This window comes from Myxocyprinus asiaticus, chromosome 1 (assembly GCF_019703515.2).
Source record: "Myxocyprinus asiaticus isolate MX2 ecotype Aquarium Trade chromosome 1, UBuf_Myxa_2, whole genome shotgun sequence".
In the NCBI taxonomy this organism is placed as follows: domain Eukaryota; kingdom Metazoa; phylum Chordata; class Actinopteri; order Cypriniformes; family Catostomidae; genus Myxocyprinus; species Myxocyprinus asiaticus.
Window position 1 is genome coordinate 53241505 of NC_059344.1, and position 18800 is coordinate 53260304.

At 40.7% G+C, this 18800-nt stretch overlaps 1 protein-coding gene across 1 annotated transcript in view; it reads left to right on the forward strand.

Annotated features, from left to right (window-relative positions):
- The window catches only part of LOC127441263 (pyruvate carboxylase, mitochondrial-like), a 235469-nt gene that overhangs the window by 179145 nt on the left and 37524 nt on the right, over window positions 1-18800 (forward strand). The window contains exons 11-16 of the mRNA XM_051698466.1: window positions 580-724; window positions 823-912; window positions 4973-5194; window positions 5621-5777; window positions 8517-8757; window positions 11287-11536. Of these exons, the coding sequence (XP_051554426.1) occupies window positions 580-724; window positions 823-912; window positions 4973-5194; window positions 5621-5777; window positions 8517-8757; window positions 11287-11536 (1105 nt within the window). The remainder of the gene's footprint in view (window positions 1-579; window positions 725-822; window positions 913-4972; window positions 5195-5620; window positions 5778-8516; window positions 8758-11286; window positions 11537-18800) is intronic.

An 18800-nucleotide genomic window follows, 5' to 3' on the forward strand; every position in this document is an offset into this window, starting at 1 on the left:
TGTGATGTGAGACAGTGAAAATTAATTTGAAATGTGTGGTCAGTGTCCTAAACTTAACAACTCAAGTTCAAGTTCAGGAACAATACACATTAAATGACATTATGTAGGTGTAAATGTAGCCAAGATGTCTAGTTTTCATCTGCCGTCCCTGGGAAGGTTGTTGTCACAGGGAAAAACATACACTATCCAAAGCAATCCAACAATACATAACCTTAAAAGATAGAGGAAGGGGGGGGGGGGGAAATCACCATAAGAATCAAAACAAATTCCAATGGATATGAATCAAACATATGTAACACTAAATGCCTAAATACATTTTATCACATGGTGAGCCTTGGTTTATTATTTCTGCAAATAAATGCTTTTTTGCATTTTAAGATTATTCCATCTAGTAGGGCATGTCATCCCAATCTAATGTGTCTCATATATTCATATGATGACTGGGTAAAGCATCTGACATTATGACCTTCGTCATGTGTTCAAACCCCACGCATGATGCATAAATGTGTAGGTTATCCTGTGACTGTCAATTGATTATCTGAAGCTTTCTCTCTCTCTATCTCTCTTTTTATTTTTCAGACTAATATCCCCTTCCTACAGAATGTATTGAGTAATAGCCAGTTCCTCTACCGCACAGTAGACACCCAGTTCATTGATGAGAACCAGGAGTTGTTCAACCTAAAACCAACACAGAACAGAGCTCAGAAACTACTGCACTATCTGGGTCAGTGTGTGTGCATTCATCATTGTGTTTGCACCTGTGATGGTCTAATGTGTGTGTGAATGCACTTATTCTTAAACATATGCTGGTATTCTTCACAGGTCACATAATGGTAAATGGGCCCATGACTCCTATTCCAGTAAAATGCAAACCTTCATCCATTGATCCAGTCGTTCCTCCTGTTCCTCTGGGTATGACACACACATACACATACACATACACATATACACACACATACACACACACATACACGTACACACATTGCTGCACTGACAAACACAGTAGCTGCATCTAAAATGTGCCACAACAGTTTTAGTGCAAGCACAGGATTCATACTCTTGTTTAAAGCTGCCCTAAACATTAGCATCACTCCTCCTCTCCCCCTCATTCTCTTTCACTCTCTCTCTCTCTTTCTCTCTCTCTCTCTCTCTCTCTGTGGACGTACAAGAGTGTGATAATGCAGCTTTAATCCTTCCTTTCTCTCTGTCTCTCTGCCAAATGAAAGAGGGATCCGGCCACATTAGAAATCTCATTACAGGGGTTTAGGTGTGTGTGAGCCGCATACTGCACTCCCTCTGTGTGTGGATGTGTGTGTGTGTGGGATTCCTGAGGGATAGAGAGTGTGAATGCATATGCGTGTGTGCAATTAATTTAGCCAATTTTCTCCTATTCTCATTGGCATACCTTTTTTCTTGTTAGCTGCACATGATGTGTTGCAAAATAATGTGTGTGTGACTCCCAAAGGACCCCTGATTGACAGTGTGCCTATATAGCACTGTTCGGACGGGATTAGTTTTCCAAACGACGTTTGAGTTATAGTTATTAACATAGGACAATTTCATGTACTGATTTGGACGGGATTGAGATCTCTGTAGTTATTACTACTCTTATGTCTGGAGTAATAGAAGACCATGTGCTCTGAATACGTGCATCTCAAAACCAATTGGAATAAACAAGACATTTGTGATATAATCATAATATTATGGATGTAATTGTGGGAAGGAATTAATTTACAGTACAGTAGGTGAGGATCATACCTGACGCTGCTATTTCAGTGGCCATTCTGCACAGTCCATGATCAGACTCTCCTTATTGATTACATTTTCTTTTTACGCATGATGGGAAGTCAGAAGTACTTAAAGCACCCACTGTTATTTTTCCCAGACAACTGGCAAAGGGTCTAAGTAAGAGTGAAGGTGCACTAGACAGCTCAAGGAAAAATTTTGTTTCTTAAACTATATTCAGCGAAGGTCAAAATAAATAAGTGTTGATAAAAAACGATATCCCACAAAGACAGACATTCCTATCGGGATGGGATTATATTTCCCAGAGGACCACTAAGTTATCTGGGGGCGGGGGGGGCGGTCTAAAATAGGTACAGTAATTTACACCAAAACATTTTAAAGAGTTCGTGTGAATAAAACACAGACATGTTCGCATTGGGCTGGATTAAAATGGCAAAGTGTATCTGTGAAATAAGAATTTATCTGACCTTCTGGTAAAACTACTCCAAATCATCAAGGGCTTAGATCATTGTTCTCATCTAAATGATAGCTCTCATTAGTATTGGTTGTAGTCCACCGAACATGTTGAGGTGAAATAAAAAACAAAACCTACACAAATGCAGCAAATTTTTATTATGTGTAGATATACTGTAGGTGTGTGTGCCGAATAGGTCTTTCATGGAATATATAATGTGTGTGTCTGTGTAAGTAGGTCACATCTGTGGTAGGTGTATTCCAAGCCTTATGAGATGTTCTTCAGCATTGTGTGTGTTGTGTGTGCATTTCAGACACAATAAGCGATAAATAGGCTTTGGCCTTCATCTCTCCTTTCATATGGCAGCCAGCTTTCCATATAGAGAAATTCCCTCTGCAGCAAGCATACATTTAAACTCACATGTGGGTGTATCAGTGTGTCTTGAAATATGCAAATCTAGGTATCAATGTATTATTTACTGAATTTCTATAATCTGTCACCCCCATCCTTTTTCGAACACTCTCTCTCATCAAGAACTATGATTTAAACCGTGTTTGTTTTTATTTTTTGTCTGATTAAGCTAGCGGCCCACTAACCAATTTTTTCACCTATTCTCAGGCGTTTACATCATTTGCACAAGCATTAAAAAAAAATGAAGGGAATCGGCATGTGTGAATATATAGCCAATCTTATAGCCAGAGAACATTTACAGTCCCAACAACTAAACTCCCTGCTGAGTTAATGGCTCTTCCAACTCACTTTGTAGCTTCTGAGAACTGTAAATAGTTCGAACTTTTTTAGTGGCTATTGGTGGGCGGATTCTCATGGTCTTGGCCTTGAACAATGAATGCCCTGTGGAAGTGCACAGGTTTAATAGAAAATGTTTCTAACAAATGGGGTCTAGTCTAAACTGTTTGCCACATGTTATTAGTCTTCTTTTCCTCAGCTAATACAAAGGCACAAGTGTTTGGGAAGCTGTTTTGAAACTACTCTTAATTTCAAGTACCGGTAATTAAACTACTACTATTTTAAAAGTAGTAGCTAAACTACAGATTGCTTAAGGAAATTATCTAATGACACTGAAGCTGTTTAAAGGGATAGCTCACCTAAAAAACGAAAATACTGTTATCTTTCACCTACCCTCATATCATTCACTTTGATTCTATGGAAATTAGATGCAATAAAAGTGAATTGTGAATGAGGCTAACATTTTCCCAGTATTTCCTTTTGTTCTGTATCTTCTTTTGAAGAGAAAAAGTCATACTGGTTTGGAACAACATGAGTAAATGATGATAGAACTTTCATTTTGGGTGAACTATAAACTTTCTTTTTTAATGTATATTTATCAAATAAATGTTCACTAGATACAACTTAAAAAAAATGGAAGCACTTTACAATAAGGTACATATGTTATCATTAATTAGTTAACAGGAACTAACAATGAACAATATTTTACAGCATTTTTAGTCTTAGTTAATATTAATTTCAACATATGTTATGTCTTTTTTTTTTTATCAAAAGTTGTATTTGTTAACATTGTCGGGGTGGAGGCCTGGGTAGCTCATCGAGTATTGACTCTGACTACCACCCCTGGAGTTGCCAGTTCGAATCCAGGGTGTGCTGATTGACTCCAGTCAGGTCTCTTAAGCAACCAAATTGGCCCAGTTGCTAGGGAGGGTAGAGTCACATGGGGTAACCTCCTCGTGGTCACTATAATGTGTGGTTCTCGCTCTTGGTGGGGCGTGCGGTGAGTTGTGCATGGATGCTGCGGAGAATAGCGTGAAGCCTCCACAACGCCTCATCTCCACGATAACGTGGAGGCACATGATAAGATGTGTGGATTGACGGTCTCAGACGCAGCGGCAACTGAGATTCATCCTCCGCCACTCGGATTGAGGCAAGTCACTACGTCACCATGAGGACTTAGAGCGCATTTGGTATTACAAATTGGGGAGGAAAAAAAACGTTGTCGGGTTAGTTGGTGTATCCCACAGCATTGGCTCCACGTAGAAGCATTTGAAATGGGACGTTGGGTATCATAGCACTGAGCTCTTGTTTGTTAACATTTTCCAGATGTCCCCATCCATGTTCACACTCATGGCATGGCAGTCACATGCGTGGCAGCTATGCTTGCCTTTGCAGACGCAGGTGCTGATATAGTAGACGTAGCAGCAGTGTTACCAATTCTGTAAATGAGTTGAAAACATAGTGATGAACAGAAGCATTTAACTAATATTATGCTACTAAAAGAAGATGTAAAAATACCTCAGGTGGTGAATCATTTTTGTGAACCTTTTGTTGGAAAAAAGCTTGTTACTAGAAAGCTACACTGTTCTAAAAACAGCTGAAACACTGTCACGCTACTGGAAAATGTAATAAGTAAAAACGTTATCAGCGTTGCTACTTTTAGTTAGTTACTCCCTAGTCCCTATCACTAAAAGCACATATTACAAATGCTACAGCAAGATGCCATTTGTTTTCTGTAGAGATCCATGTTCATGGTTGAAATTTCCACAGTGTTCCTGTTCCCGTTGATTGGCTGCCATAATGAAGCGTTGCAATAGTTGACAGGGAATCCGTAAGAAATGTCAAAGGCACTAGTTTACTTGATCACCCTGTTTCCATTCCAAAGCGGTGATTGTGACAGACCTATAAATGAGCAATGGCAAGATTTCAGCACCAGCAGTCAATTGATTGTTCAACAACAGCTAGCTTTATGTGAATGTGTACATATGCTATATATATGAACCCCTTTGTGTTTCTTTTGTCCAGGTGAGCCACCCATGGGCTTCCGTGAGGTCCTGTTGAAGGAGGGTCCTGAGGGTTTCGCACGGGCAGCTCGAAAGCACCAGGGTCTACTACTGATGGACACCACCTTCAGAGATGCCCACCAGTCCCTACTGGCCACTCGCGTCAGGACACATGACCTCAAGAAGATCGCTCCCTTCGTGACCCACAACTTCAATAATCTCTTTAGCCTGGAGAACTGGGGAGGCAGGTGTTTTGTATATTCTATATTCTTCATATTCTGAAGTCTTTAATAATAGTACTAATTAATAAACATTAATCCATCAACTAATTATGCTATCTCTTCTTATACTCTTCTATCTCATCTTCTTTTATAGTCTCTATGACACTTCAGTATTGATGTTTTGTTGTTGTTGTTGTTTTTGTTTTACTGTGGAGAATCAATGACCTTAAGTTGACCCTTGACCCTTTTAATTAATTTATACCTGTTGTATCAGCAATCATGAACCTCTTGAATGTGTGTGCTAGGGGCAGTAATGGTTGTCTGTGTTTTCCAAGGATTTTGAGCTCCTCATCTCTGTGTGTGTATTTTGGCTTAGTGAGGATCAATTCAGCCTTTGATATCACTGTTATTGCCAGACATGACCTTAATATCTCTCTTTCTCTCTGTAGGAGCTACATTTGATGTAGCAATGCGTTTTCTGTGGGAGTGTCCATGGAAGAGACTCCAAGAGCTCAGAGCTCTGATACCCAACGTCCCATTTCAAATGCTTCTACGTGGAGCCAATGCTGTGGGATATACCAACTACCCTGATAATGCTGTGTTCAAGTGAGACACACACACACACACACTATATCCTATGTCACTATATCCTATATTCTCACACTATTGAGAATTAGCCGATACTGTTGCAGCACTAAATACAGTTGCTTTGCTCTTCACATTCATTTATTTTATATTAGTTTGAGTATTAAATTAATTCTTAATAACCTGCTGTTTTGACTTATCTGCATGTTAACACAGTTGTTAAGATTTTCTTACAATTTCATAAGTGTTTTTTTCCTTTGGCAAAGTTTGCTTACAGTGTAACAAATATATTAATAATATCCCTAATGAAATGTTCTACTTTGGTAATGGAGCTCACATTATTGTTTAAATTAAATACACCATCAATATATACACTCACCAACCACTTTTATAAGTGATTATTTAATCAGCCAATTTTGTGGCAGCAGTGCAATGCAAACAATTATTCAGATATGGGTCAGCAGCTTCAGTTAATGTTTAAATCAACCATCAGAATGGGGAAAATTGTGATCTCAGTGATTTTGACTGTGGCATGATTGTTGGTGTCAGATGAGCTGGTTTGAGTATTTCTGTAACTGTTGATCTTCTGGGATTTTCATGCACAACAATCGCTAGAGTGTATAGAGAATGATGCGAAAAACAAAAAACATCAATCGAGTGGCAGTTCTGTGGGTGAAAATGGCCTGTTAATGACAGAGGTCAGAGGACAGTGCCCAGACTGGTCCAAGCTGATAGGAAGGTGACAGTAACCCAAATAATCATACGTTAAAACAATGTATGCAGAAAAGCATTTCTGAACATACAATACATTGTACATTGATTCGGATAGGCTACAACAGCAGAAGACCCCTCTGGGTACCACTACTGTCAGCTAAGAACAGGAAATTGAGGCTGCAGTGGTCACAGGCTTACCAAAACTGGATGGTAGACCATTGGAAAAACATCGCCTGGTCTGACGAATCTCGTTTTCTGCTGCAGCATGAAGATGGTAGGCCCATTGCAGCCTTAGATTTCTGTTCTTGGCTAACAGAAGTGGAACACGACATGGTCTTCTACTGTTGTAGTCCATCCGCCTCAAGGTTTGACGTGTTGTGTATTCTGAGATGCCATTCTCTTCACTACAATTGTACAGAGGGGTTATCCGAGTTACCTTAGCCTTTCTGTCAGATCAAACCATTCTGGCCATTCTCTGTTGACCTCTCTAATAAACAAGGTGTTTCTGTCTGCAGAACTAGCGCTCGCTGGATGTTTTTTGTTTTTTGCACCATTCTGAGTAAACTCTAGAGACTGTTGTGCATGAAAATCCCAGAAGATCAGCAGTTACAGGAATACTCAGACCAGCCCGTCTGGCACCAACAATCATGCCACAATCAAAATCACTGAGATCAACATTTTTCCCCATTCTGATGGTTGATGTGAACATTATCTGAAGCTCCTGACTAGTATCTGCATGATTTTATGATTTGCACTGCTGACACATGATTGGCTGATTAGATAATCACATAAATAAGTAGGTGTACCTAATAAAGTGGTCGGTGTGTGTAAATCCAATATGTGTTTTCTATATTTGACATAGATGTCAAGTTGTCAATAATAATAGTGATGCGTCCTAAGGCAGGTCAAGGATCTGAACAAACATCTAACCCTAAGTATTAAACTTCAGCTGATAGCATATCCTTCACCGTTTCTGTTACAAACATTAAATGATACCACAAATCATGTACTTTGTAGAAGTAGAGTTGTGCTCTTAGTTTTGTAAGCAATCAGACTTGCAATTTCTAGTTGGTGGATGTTAAAACTGCAGAAACAGGATCTGAGCCATATCTAGGCATGATAATATCATAGACTTGGTAAGGGACTCTTTTCACTTGTAAGTACAGTACAGTAACCACCTAGAAATGTTTTAACAACCAGGGTCAGAAATGTAGGGGGGGGGGCTTGGGGCAAAAATGCTACCAAAAAGGACAAAAATGCCTGCGAAATTCAAAATGTGGGTGCAAACAATTACGTTGTAATCAGTTATTCTGTTTTTTATTTGTAATATCTCATATAGTTCTTAATATTCTTTTGTAGTCCTAGTTATACATATTACAGCTTATAATATGAATTGATGTTAAATTAAATTCTTAGAATAAGAGGTAATAAATTCTTAAATTAATTCCTAATACAGTATTTGACATAAACAGATGACATACAGTTTGTTTTAAATGGTTAAGATAAAAAAATGCTCCAGTAAAAGTAAAACAAATGCCCCCAAAAATCAAACCCAGGTCGATTGCCACATAATGTAAAATTTAATTTCTGACACTGCTAATAACCATTCAGAATACCCTAGCATTCATTTTAAAACACACTAAAATCAATCAGAGAACCTTAGCAACTGCACAGCAATACCCTGACACCCACCCACAGCATCATGGCGTCAAGTTTTGCACTGGCAAACCACTTAAATTTTCTTTAGAAAATCTAAAATTCGTTTTATCTTGCAATTTCCACATCCCAGAATAAATAATTAAAAAACTTCTGTGTGTAACTCTTGAAAAGCACAAAATATTCTGATAAATATTACAGCAAAATTGTCTGATCTCAGTGGTAACACTTGGTTGTAAATGACTGTGAATTTACACAAACATGAACATTAAATTGCACAATTTATACCTGTTTAAGGGATTTGTCTGTTGCACCGAACTGGTTGGCTCTTAAAACTCAAACCATATTTTCATTTATCATCACTCTCTCTCTCTCTCTCTCTCTTTATAGATTCTGTGAGGTAGCCAAAGAGAATGGCATGGATATCTTTCGTGTTTTTGACTCTCTGAATTACATTCCCAACATGCTTTTGGGTATGGAAGCAGCAGGCTCAGCAGGGGGCGTGGTGGAGGCTGCCATTTCTTACACTGGGGATGTTTCTGACCCCATGAGACAGAAATACTCACTGGAGTATTATCTGGAGCTGGCCAATGAGTTGGTCAAGGCTGGAACACACATATTGGCCATTAAGGTAAATTACATGTACGCAGAGAAATACACATAATGTCTTGACAAATACACACTAAAGTAGAGGTAAAGGATTTGCTGATATAACCACTGTTCCCTATCTGTCACTCACTCGACGTTGTGTCGATGTAGTGACACTAAGGGTCACTCTTGGGAGCCCGAAACACCTCTGGTCTTTGAAAAAAGGCCAATGAAAATTAGCAAGTGGTATTTGCATACCACTCCCCCAAACATACGGGTATAAAAGGAGCTGGTATGCAACCACTCATTCAGATTTTCTCTTCGGAGCCGAACGGTCAATGCTCACTGAGCTGAATTCCCACGGCTGTTCATTCACCTCTGCTGGATCTGACGCCGCATTTTAGCGTCTTCTCCCCCCTCTGCACTGGTGCACTGCAGAGAATGCCCTTGGGCGCTTCGGCAGAAATAAAAGAGTATATTCTAAAAAAGAGTATATTTCTCTAAAAGAGCGGCACACACGGAACGTCTTTTTAAAGACGCGTCTTTTTAAAGATGCCTTTCCATTTGTGTGTTATTCCTGGTTGCGGTCGTTATCTCTCGCCTTCTGATGGTCACGATCACTGTCTTTCATGTCTGGGCACTGCCCACACGGAGACAGCGTTCGTGGATGGGTCATGTACTCATTGCGAGAACATGTCCATGGCAACGATGCGATGACTTGCCTTTGTAAGAAAGCAAGCCACCCCATCGGCTCCCTGCCCCGGTCCTTCTACCTACGGGTATGAGGCCAGCGCGGCTAGCCTACTTGCACAGACCCTGTGCAAGGTCAGGGAGGACGAGGAGCAAGTCATCCTGGTAGCACCCTACTGGCCCACCCAGACATGGTTCTCGGACCTCACGCTCCTCACGAGGTTGGAAGAGCAGCTGTCCCCCTCCACCTTGAAGGTGTATGTAGCCGCTATAGCGGCACACCACGACACAGTGGATGGTAAGTCCTTAGCGAAGCATGACCTGATCATCAGGTTCCTGAGAGGCACCAGGAGGTTGAATCCCTTCAGACCATGCCTCATTCCCTCATGGGACCTCTCTGTAGTTCTTCAGGGTCTACAGAGAGCCCCCTTTGAGCCCCTGCAGTCAGCTGAGCTTAAGGCACTCTCTTTAATGACTGCCCTCCTGACTGCGCTCACTTCCATCAAGAGGGTAGGAGAACTGCAAGCGTTCTCTGTCAGTGAAACATGCCTGGAGTTCAGTCCAGGCTACTCTCACATGATCCTGAGACCCCGACCGGGCTATGTGCCCAAGGATCCCACGATCTCTTTTAGGTATCAGGTGGTGAACCTGCAAGCGCTGCCTCAGGATGAGGCAAACCCAGCCCTGACGTTGCTGTGTCCAGTGCGTGCTTTACGCATCTATTTGGATTGCACAAAGAGCTTTAGAGTCTCTGAGCAGCTCTTTGTCTGCTTTGGTGAACAGCGGAAAGGAAGCGCTGTCTCCAAGCAGAGGATGACCCACTGGGTCATTGACGCCATAACAATGGCATATCACGCCCAGGACGTGCCGCCCCCGGCAGGGCTACAAGCCCATTCTACCAGGAGTGTGGCGGCCTCCTGGGCCTTGACCAGTGGCACCTCTCTAACAAACATTTGCAGAGCAGCGGGCTGGGCAACACCCAACACCTTTGCAAGGTTCTACAATCTCCTGGTGGAACCGGTTTTGTCCCGTGTAGTGGCAGGCACAAGCAGGTAAGTCCGGGACAGCTGGCCTGGTGTATCGCTTTTGCATAGTGCCTTTCACCTCCCCTGAGCTGAAGACTTGCGCTGTTGACTCCCAGTAGTGTTCACAAACTGTGTTCCCTGGATGACTTCCTCCAAGCCCTGTGGCAGATGAGTTGCGGAGAAACTCGCTGCCGGATCAGTACATGTGCTATCTAAGCCCTGTACTGGGGTAGGTGCTCCGCATGTGTTGGTTCCCCATAGGTAATCCCATGTGACGTATGTCTTCCGCTAATTTGTTTCCCTGTTGGTAAACTGCATCTTCCTTGGGCAGAGGCATCTCTGCCCCAGTCATCATGTCCTGGTTACTTGCGTAACCTCCGTTCCCTGATGGAGGGAACGAGACGTTGTGTCCCTCCTGCCACAACGCTGGACTACCCTCTGAAATGGCCGGGACATTGTCTCGGCTCCTCAGCACAAAACCTGAATGAGTGGTTGCATACCAGCTCCTTTTATACCCGTATGTTCGGGGGAGTGGTATGCAAATACCACTCACCAATTTTCATTGGCCTTTTTTCAAAGACCAGAGGTGTTTCGGGCTCCCAAGAGTGACCCCTAGTGTCACTACATCACGCAAGTAACCAGGACGTTTTTAGTGTCAAGACTCTTAGCATGTTATTTAAGCTGTGTTTGGCAGTCACTCAAGAGTGTAATGACATTGACAGTAACACTCATTCTCTTTCCATGTTATTTACATTTCTTCTTCTTTCTCCATCTTTTTTGAGTAGTTGTAATGATACAGTAATTTGTTTTATGAGTTCACTGAGTGGTTAAAACAGCTCTCTTCTATCTCTGTTCAGGATATGGCTGGCCTGCTGAAGCCTGAAGCAAGCCGCTTACTGATCGGAGCATTACGGGACCGTTTTCCAGATGTCCCCATCCATGTTCACTCTCATGACACGGCTGGCGCAGGCGTGGCAGCTATGCTAGCCTGTGCGGAAGCAGGCGCTGATATAGTAGATGTAGCGGTAGACTCAATGGCCGGCATGACCTCACAACCAAGCATGGGTGCCATTGTAGCTTGCACCAAAGGAACCAAACTTGATACTGGTGAGTGGACAAAAAACGTGAGAGGCCTGAAACAAACTCTACACAAGTAAATGAGCGCAAATGCTTCTAGCAATGCAAGTTCGATTTCAAACGCTGTTGTATTTCAAAATGGCCACTATAGTGGGCTTTAACATAAACTGTCTTCTACAGTCAGTTCCTTTCAGATTAACTTCAGTCATGGTGGAGCAACAATTTGAAGAGAGTTTTGTTGAGCAAGTTAGTTAAAGTTGATATGTTTATAGCTAACACCCTGAATAATAACACATCCCGTTTAATGGCACAGACATTTGAAGGTAACTCTATTGCCCCCTATTGCATCTGCCCTAAAAAATTTAAATAATTGTGCACTGTAATTCAACAGGCTGCCCATGATCAGTTTAACATTGTTTAAGTTACAGTAAGGCTCACTTGATTAACGACATCTAATTTGTCAAGTCACCAAGCTCATTAATCAAGGGACACTGCAGGGGCTGTTGTCATATATCAATACATTTATACATTTATGCAGCTGTGTGCTTGTGTGCTGTATTGTCTTAGTGTCCGTGTGTGTATGTGAGATAATTGCCGTGTTCTGAGAGACATGTTAAACAAAAGGCTTGCAGTAGCAGAGAGAGTATGTTGACACACATTAAACAAAGACTTATGATGGAGATAAAAGGGAAAAGAGGGATAGAAAGAATCTTTCCTTCCACTCTTCCTTTCCACTTCCATTTTGTTTTAACTGTATTTACAAATTTATTTTCCCTGCCTCCACTTCATTACCATCAAAGTAGACTTACACCTCCCTCTGTGATCCTTCTCTCTCTCACTTTTCTGTCCCCACAGTACAGTTCCTCTGAGGCAGCATGGTTAGATAGTGGCAATTTTGTTTCAGTTCTAACCCTAACTCTAACTCTCAAGAGTCTAATTTCATGTTCTTGAACGATCTGGAATGCAGCCACATCGTACACAACTATCTGTCAGTGTCGCATTTTAAACACTGAGTTACCCAATTAAACCTGATGACATCGAAAGGAACATAGAGAAGCATGGAGGGAGGGAAGCTGGAGCAAAAAATTATCAGAAGAAATTGTGAGTGGTACTTGCCTTTGTAAAACTCACTGTCACAACGGTACATATTGTGGATGGTTGTCAAGGATTAGCTATGCAGTTGCTAAGGTGTTCTGAGTGATTGCTAGACCATTGTTAGGGTGTCTGGGGTGGGTTTTAGGAGGTTGTTTATTGGCTCAATTCGAAAGAGATCATACCATAGAAAATATCTTATGATATTCTTGTTTCTTAGACATGTGCGATTGCTTAGAAAATAGCACACCTCTCCTTAGCAAGCTGCATGGTTTGAGGTATCATTCATGCCAATAGCACAAACGGTGTAGAACAAGTTATGAAAATGTTAAGTTACTCAACCCTCTATGGACACATTTGAGAAATAATCACCATTGGCTAGTAAATTTAGTTTTTACTCGCCAGACTTTCTACACAATAATGCGTAATGCAACTGAAAACTGTAAAAGATATGAAGTAAACCTGGATGTGGGTGTCTTCACACATAATTTTCTTCGAGTTTTGGCATTTTATTTACATTTTAGCTTTTAAAAATGGCAGATACTATTTGCACCCTGGTGCAAATAATGGGATATGCCATTTACACCCAGTACTAATAGTGGCAAATATTATTTTCACCCCAACCCTGGTGCAAATAATGGTAGATACTAATTGCACCCTGGTGCAAATAGTTTCAGATACTATTTGCACCCATATTTAAATACTAACATACAGTATGGGCATCACTGCAGTGTGTTTATTGTGTTTATTTAGAGTCCCACAGACAAACGTAACCTTAATGCTACCTTAGAAAAAATAACCTTGGTTTTACTACAGTAAATATGGTTTCATGCGGGAACGAGTGCGATCGACAGACACCGCCTCTGGATCAGACCCTTCTCTGCACTCCTCGACATTCACCGTGACCAAATCACTGTGATAAAATCAACATTTATATTAATTTTTATCTAGTATTTTAAGTAGTGCTAAAGGAAATATTAAGAGTGGAAACAGGAAATCAGATGGTAAAAAGAGTGGGACAAAATGCAGATTTGAACCGCAGTTGCTAGGACAGCAGTACACAATCACACTCTGTCTTTACACCCAACTCCACTGCAGCGACATCTATTGGTTGGTTTGTCTTATATTTCTGTGGTTCCACCAGACTATTGGGGTGCAAATAGTTGCTCTGTGTGGCAGATGCTATTCACACTGGGGAGCAAATAGACACTCTGTTTAAAAATATACAAATTACACATTCTATCAATTTAAATGATGTCATTTAAATTGAATATTTATTCACTTTTACATGGTGTTTGAACATAAATGTGAGTCGGCAGTGTGTGTACACAACCACCCTACAATGTTAAAAGTCCACCCACTCCTCTTTCTTATATTTCTATTAATCAAAAACAGTGTCTCAAAATGACTGGTTTTCGTATCTGCTCTAAAGTGACTTCACTTTAGTGCAGGCCACGCCCACGACTGGTGACAGACTCAACCCTATTATCATAGATCCTCCCCTGAGTGATCGACACACAGTCCGCCATTTTTTTCCATGGAGCAGCTACAGTGAGAAGAATAATGTCTCAACTTCGTAAGTGTCATAAGTGTTCTGTTGTTGGCTATAAAGTGAACATAAGAGTCTTCATGTACTCCCGGCATCAGAGCCACTGAAGACGCAGTGGACAAGTTTTGTTTTTGAAGAAAATGTGCCCCAAAACATTCCAAAATTCGTGTATGTTTGTACAAATCATTTTACACCCGACTGCGTTGTGAATAAGGGTCAATATAAAACAGGATTTTCAAAAAATTTGACTCTCAAGCATGGATCAGTACCAACTGTTCGTGTTCCAGCTTTATATCCTGAAGATGTAAGTATCGCACTTTACATATTGTGAATGTTTGCAAATCGCCTTAACGAATGTGCTTGTTAGCTGATTTCACGGCTAATGCAGCTAAAGTTACCATTGTCTCTGATTGTATTCACAGAGACCAGAGTTATGTTGTTATAGCTTGTTTGCACATGACGTCATGTCACTGCGTTGCTGTGGCGTGAAATTCAGATGGAGGGCAGGAAGTGATTTTCTACATAAGAAGCACTATCACAAACTCAAAATGCCTATGTTTTGCGTCGTTTACGGTTACTCAAACATATATGGCTGAACTCCGGTATTTACGGTAAAAGTCATATTGGTTCTGATTTTCTTGTTGCTATAGTATCCGAAACACGAGATGTAAAGGCACCGCCCTCTTCCGGAAAGGGGGCGGGGAGCAGCAGCTCATTTGCATTTAAAGAGACACACACGAAAACAGCGTGTTTTTGATTCCACCCAAAAAGAGGCATTTACAACATGGTATAATAAATGATCCCTGGGGTATTTTGAGCTGAAACTTCACAGACACATTCTGGGGACACCTGAGACTTATATTACATCTTGTAAAAAAGGGGCATAATAGGTCTCCTTTAATAATGACACAAGCTGTCACTGTTTGTTTTTGTTACATATTTGCATTTCTATGCATAAATTGTACTATTTACAAGTATTTACATTGAGTTCACATTGAAATGTCTATTAGGACTAAAATGGTGCTGTCTCTTTAAGAATAGCAGCAGCTGAGTGAATGTCTCCCAGAATTGTTTTGGTTGAGCAGATTGTTTACCACATCCTTGCTATGTGTGTTTCTTTTTACTCTTTGTACAACAACTGACTGTAAAGGACAGAAAGGATATTAAATGAGACATTATTCATCTAATTAGACATTAGAGTGAATCTCATCTTTGGACACACATTACATGGAATGAATCAAACTAAACTTACTCTCATAATGTGTACTAAAATCCACACATTGGTCTGTCGAGCCATATGCAGTTAAATTGAGATTGTTTTGAAAAAAATCACTGGTGAGTGAAATTTTTATATTTATTAGCCAGTGCCTAATAACAAAAAAAATTTCATCACAGAGCGTGAAATTTGGTCGCATGAGCAAATCTGAGTGATTCACTCGCATTATAAAGGTTTGAGGTTAGATGTTTGTTCAATAATTAATGATCTAAGTACAAACAATAGTAATAGTGATGAAACAATTTGAGAAATATGTTAGGAAAATGTATAGATTTCAAAATTTATAGAGATGTACACAGTATCTGTTGTTTGTTCTTTTCTGCTACCTGTTAATGTAAAGTGAATAGCAAAACATAAAGGTAAGCATGTGTGTTTGTGTTAAGTGTGTGTGTTCGTGTATACTTTTTTTATTCATGAGCACATTTGTTGAGGTAATTGGTCACCAAATACTTCTAGTCTCAAAAAAATCCCTCATTCCATCTCACCTCTCGCTCTACCTCTCTCTTTCTTACTGTCACTTGCTTTCTCTCTAGAGTATTGTGCTGGTTAATTTAGTTGCCAGGGTAGCATGCTAGCACAGGTAAAGATTTAGCTTACTGGCTCTTTGTACGAGCTTGGGCTGTTTGTAGATAATGTCACACACAATTACAGTATTTTAACAGGTTTTGCATTCATTATTTCATCTCTCTATCCCTTTCTTTTGTTGTGTTTAATATTTTCTCTCTCTGGATCGCCCCTTCCAGCTGCCCTACCATTGATTTGTGTTTTCTGGCAGCACTCCATATTTGGTGTTTGCAATTTCCACATTTCCTATTCTCTTTCCCTCCTCTTCCCTGTCTTTTCTCTCTTAATTTCTAACCTACTTTATCTTCCTTATGGTCTCTCCTGGCCCTTCTCATTTCTCTTTTTCTTTTATTTCCTGCTTTCGCCCATCTTCCTTCACCTACACTAATTTGTCCCTATATGTGTGTTCAGCCAATTCATTCTGTCAATTTACAGCTTTATCTCTTCTTTTTCCATGTTTTTCCAGTCTTCAAGCTTCCCCTTCCACTAACACTTCTCTCCTGTACTCCATCTGTCACTTATTCTCTTCATCTTTAGATTCTCAGTGGAAAAACAAGTTTGGACCTTCACAATCAAACCTTTTATCCCTTTTAGCTTTTATGTTCACTTTTAAAAGGCTCTCCGCTTTGTCTTTAGTCTCTCTCTCTCTCTCTCTCTCTCTCTCTCTCCCTCCCTCTCTCTCTCTCTCTCTCTCTCTCTCTCTCTCTCTCTTACACACACACATTCCTTCTATCTTATCAAAGTTCTTTGTGCACTTCGCTTTGTCTCTATTGATGTTACACTAAAATTCATCATAATATGGACAAACCGTTCTGACCTCAGATCTCTGCACAAAAAAATGCTTTGTCTAGTTTTGCAAGCCTTCATTTTTGCAGTTCTTTTTCAAATAACAGATGGTATGAAATCATGTTTTTGAACATCTTTGACTTTCTGTTCCTTGTCTGTAATTGTTCTGTTGTGTCTGTGCATTTTTGTGTAAGTGCATGGAATACTTTGTTTTAGCACCTTGTCTAAAAAGCTGCTGCAAGCTATTTTTTGTTTAGAAATACCATGCATAAAATGTCTTTACAACCTAACAGATTTCACTGAAATAGATGTCTTGAGAAGTCCTACTTGTCTCTGTGACATTTCTAGACTCTGTAAACAGCCTAAAAAATAATTTGGCTGTAGTCTTTGCTGAAGCAACTTTCAGCTGATGGCATTCATTTGGGATGGAACTACTTGTTTGGCCAAACAAGGAAGACTGGGGGAGTGTTTGGGAAAACTGCTCTGACACAGTTTAAAATTGATAGTTTTAGTCCTGGGAGCTGATTGGTAAGTACAGCATTCCAGCTGGGCTAAAATTCGCCATTTAATAAAACGTCTTGGTTATGTACGTAACCTTGGTTCCCTGAGATGAAGGGAATGAGATATTGCATTCTGCTAACGTATATGGAGAGTGTCCTTCTACATGACCTAATTGAAACCTCTCTCTAATATTGGCTATGGTGTTTGAGCCCTGCCCTTTTAGGTGCGAGGCTGTCTGCTATAAAAGCAGGTGCGCAAACACCATTCCTCAGAATGGTCTGACTGAGGGACAAAGAGCGCATCGCTTGCACCTCAAATAACTCTTGAGTCTTGTGTTGGGCCTCATGTATTCAGATAGAAGACAAAGGCAGGCCTAACAGTCGTAAAAACGTAACTCAAGCCCCACCTTCTAAGTCGTAAATCTTACTGATAAAAATCACGCCAAAATCAAACAAAGGGAGTCCAAAACAGACACAAATCCATGAAGCCTTGCTCACTAAAGGATCGAACTCTCAACTCCTATTGGATGAGGCACACAACAGAACGTCCCTCAAACATGACATCATCAGGAGTTGAAATACCTCTGAAATGTTTCATGAGTAGCTTCCAGCGACTTTGTTTGCAACGTGTGGACGCACCTCTTCGCTGCTCTCAGGTGCAACCTCATGGCACAAGGAAGTAACGTCCGACTTGAAACTGTGGCCATACAATCTCCATCTCGCTGGATGAGTTGAGATTACTCTGTGTTCAACCGAACACTCTAACGGATCCGAAGGAGACCGCCGAGCAATTCGCATCTTCATCCGTTTGCCTACAGAAGTGAAGAGATTAAAGATTTCTCTTCCATCATCAATCAAGTCGACATTTCTGAGTTCTCCGCCAGCCCGCCAAGAATCAACAGCCGCCGACAGAGCAAGGAAACGGCCTCCCGTCATCACACAAGCCTCAAGGAACCGGGTCAGAGTTAAAGGATGGAGGAAAACACATTCTACCTGTGTCCTCATGCGATTCAAGTAAGAGGTTTACATCTGGGCAGAGATAGAATATTATATTGTGTTATTCCTGTGTTTCAAGGTTTTTGCTTGTACAGTTTACGGACCGCCATGTCTGCTCATTATTAATACTCAGGGTATTAATTATCACAAATTTGTTTTGATGTATTGTGGTCCAACCAAATTGGATTGTTGTGCAATTTCGCCATTGTGGGTGAGACAGCAACTGAGTTCATCCATTAAAGAGTCAAATAATGTGGGACTTTTACGAGCCCCACTCGTAAAACCGCGTCTCTGAGTGATAAACTGAGAGCTGCTTTCTCTCCCACTATCGCGAAATCGGCTTCAGGGCTGTCACTTAATTAATTCTCTCTCTCTCTCTCTCTCTCTCGTAATAACCACACTGACACACACACACACACACTGTCACACACACACCTTATGTGTTATAGGATTATTTTATTTCCATATCTAATCATATCACTGTTTAGTTTGTAGTTGTAAGTCGGAAGTTTATTGACTGCATTGTTTTAA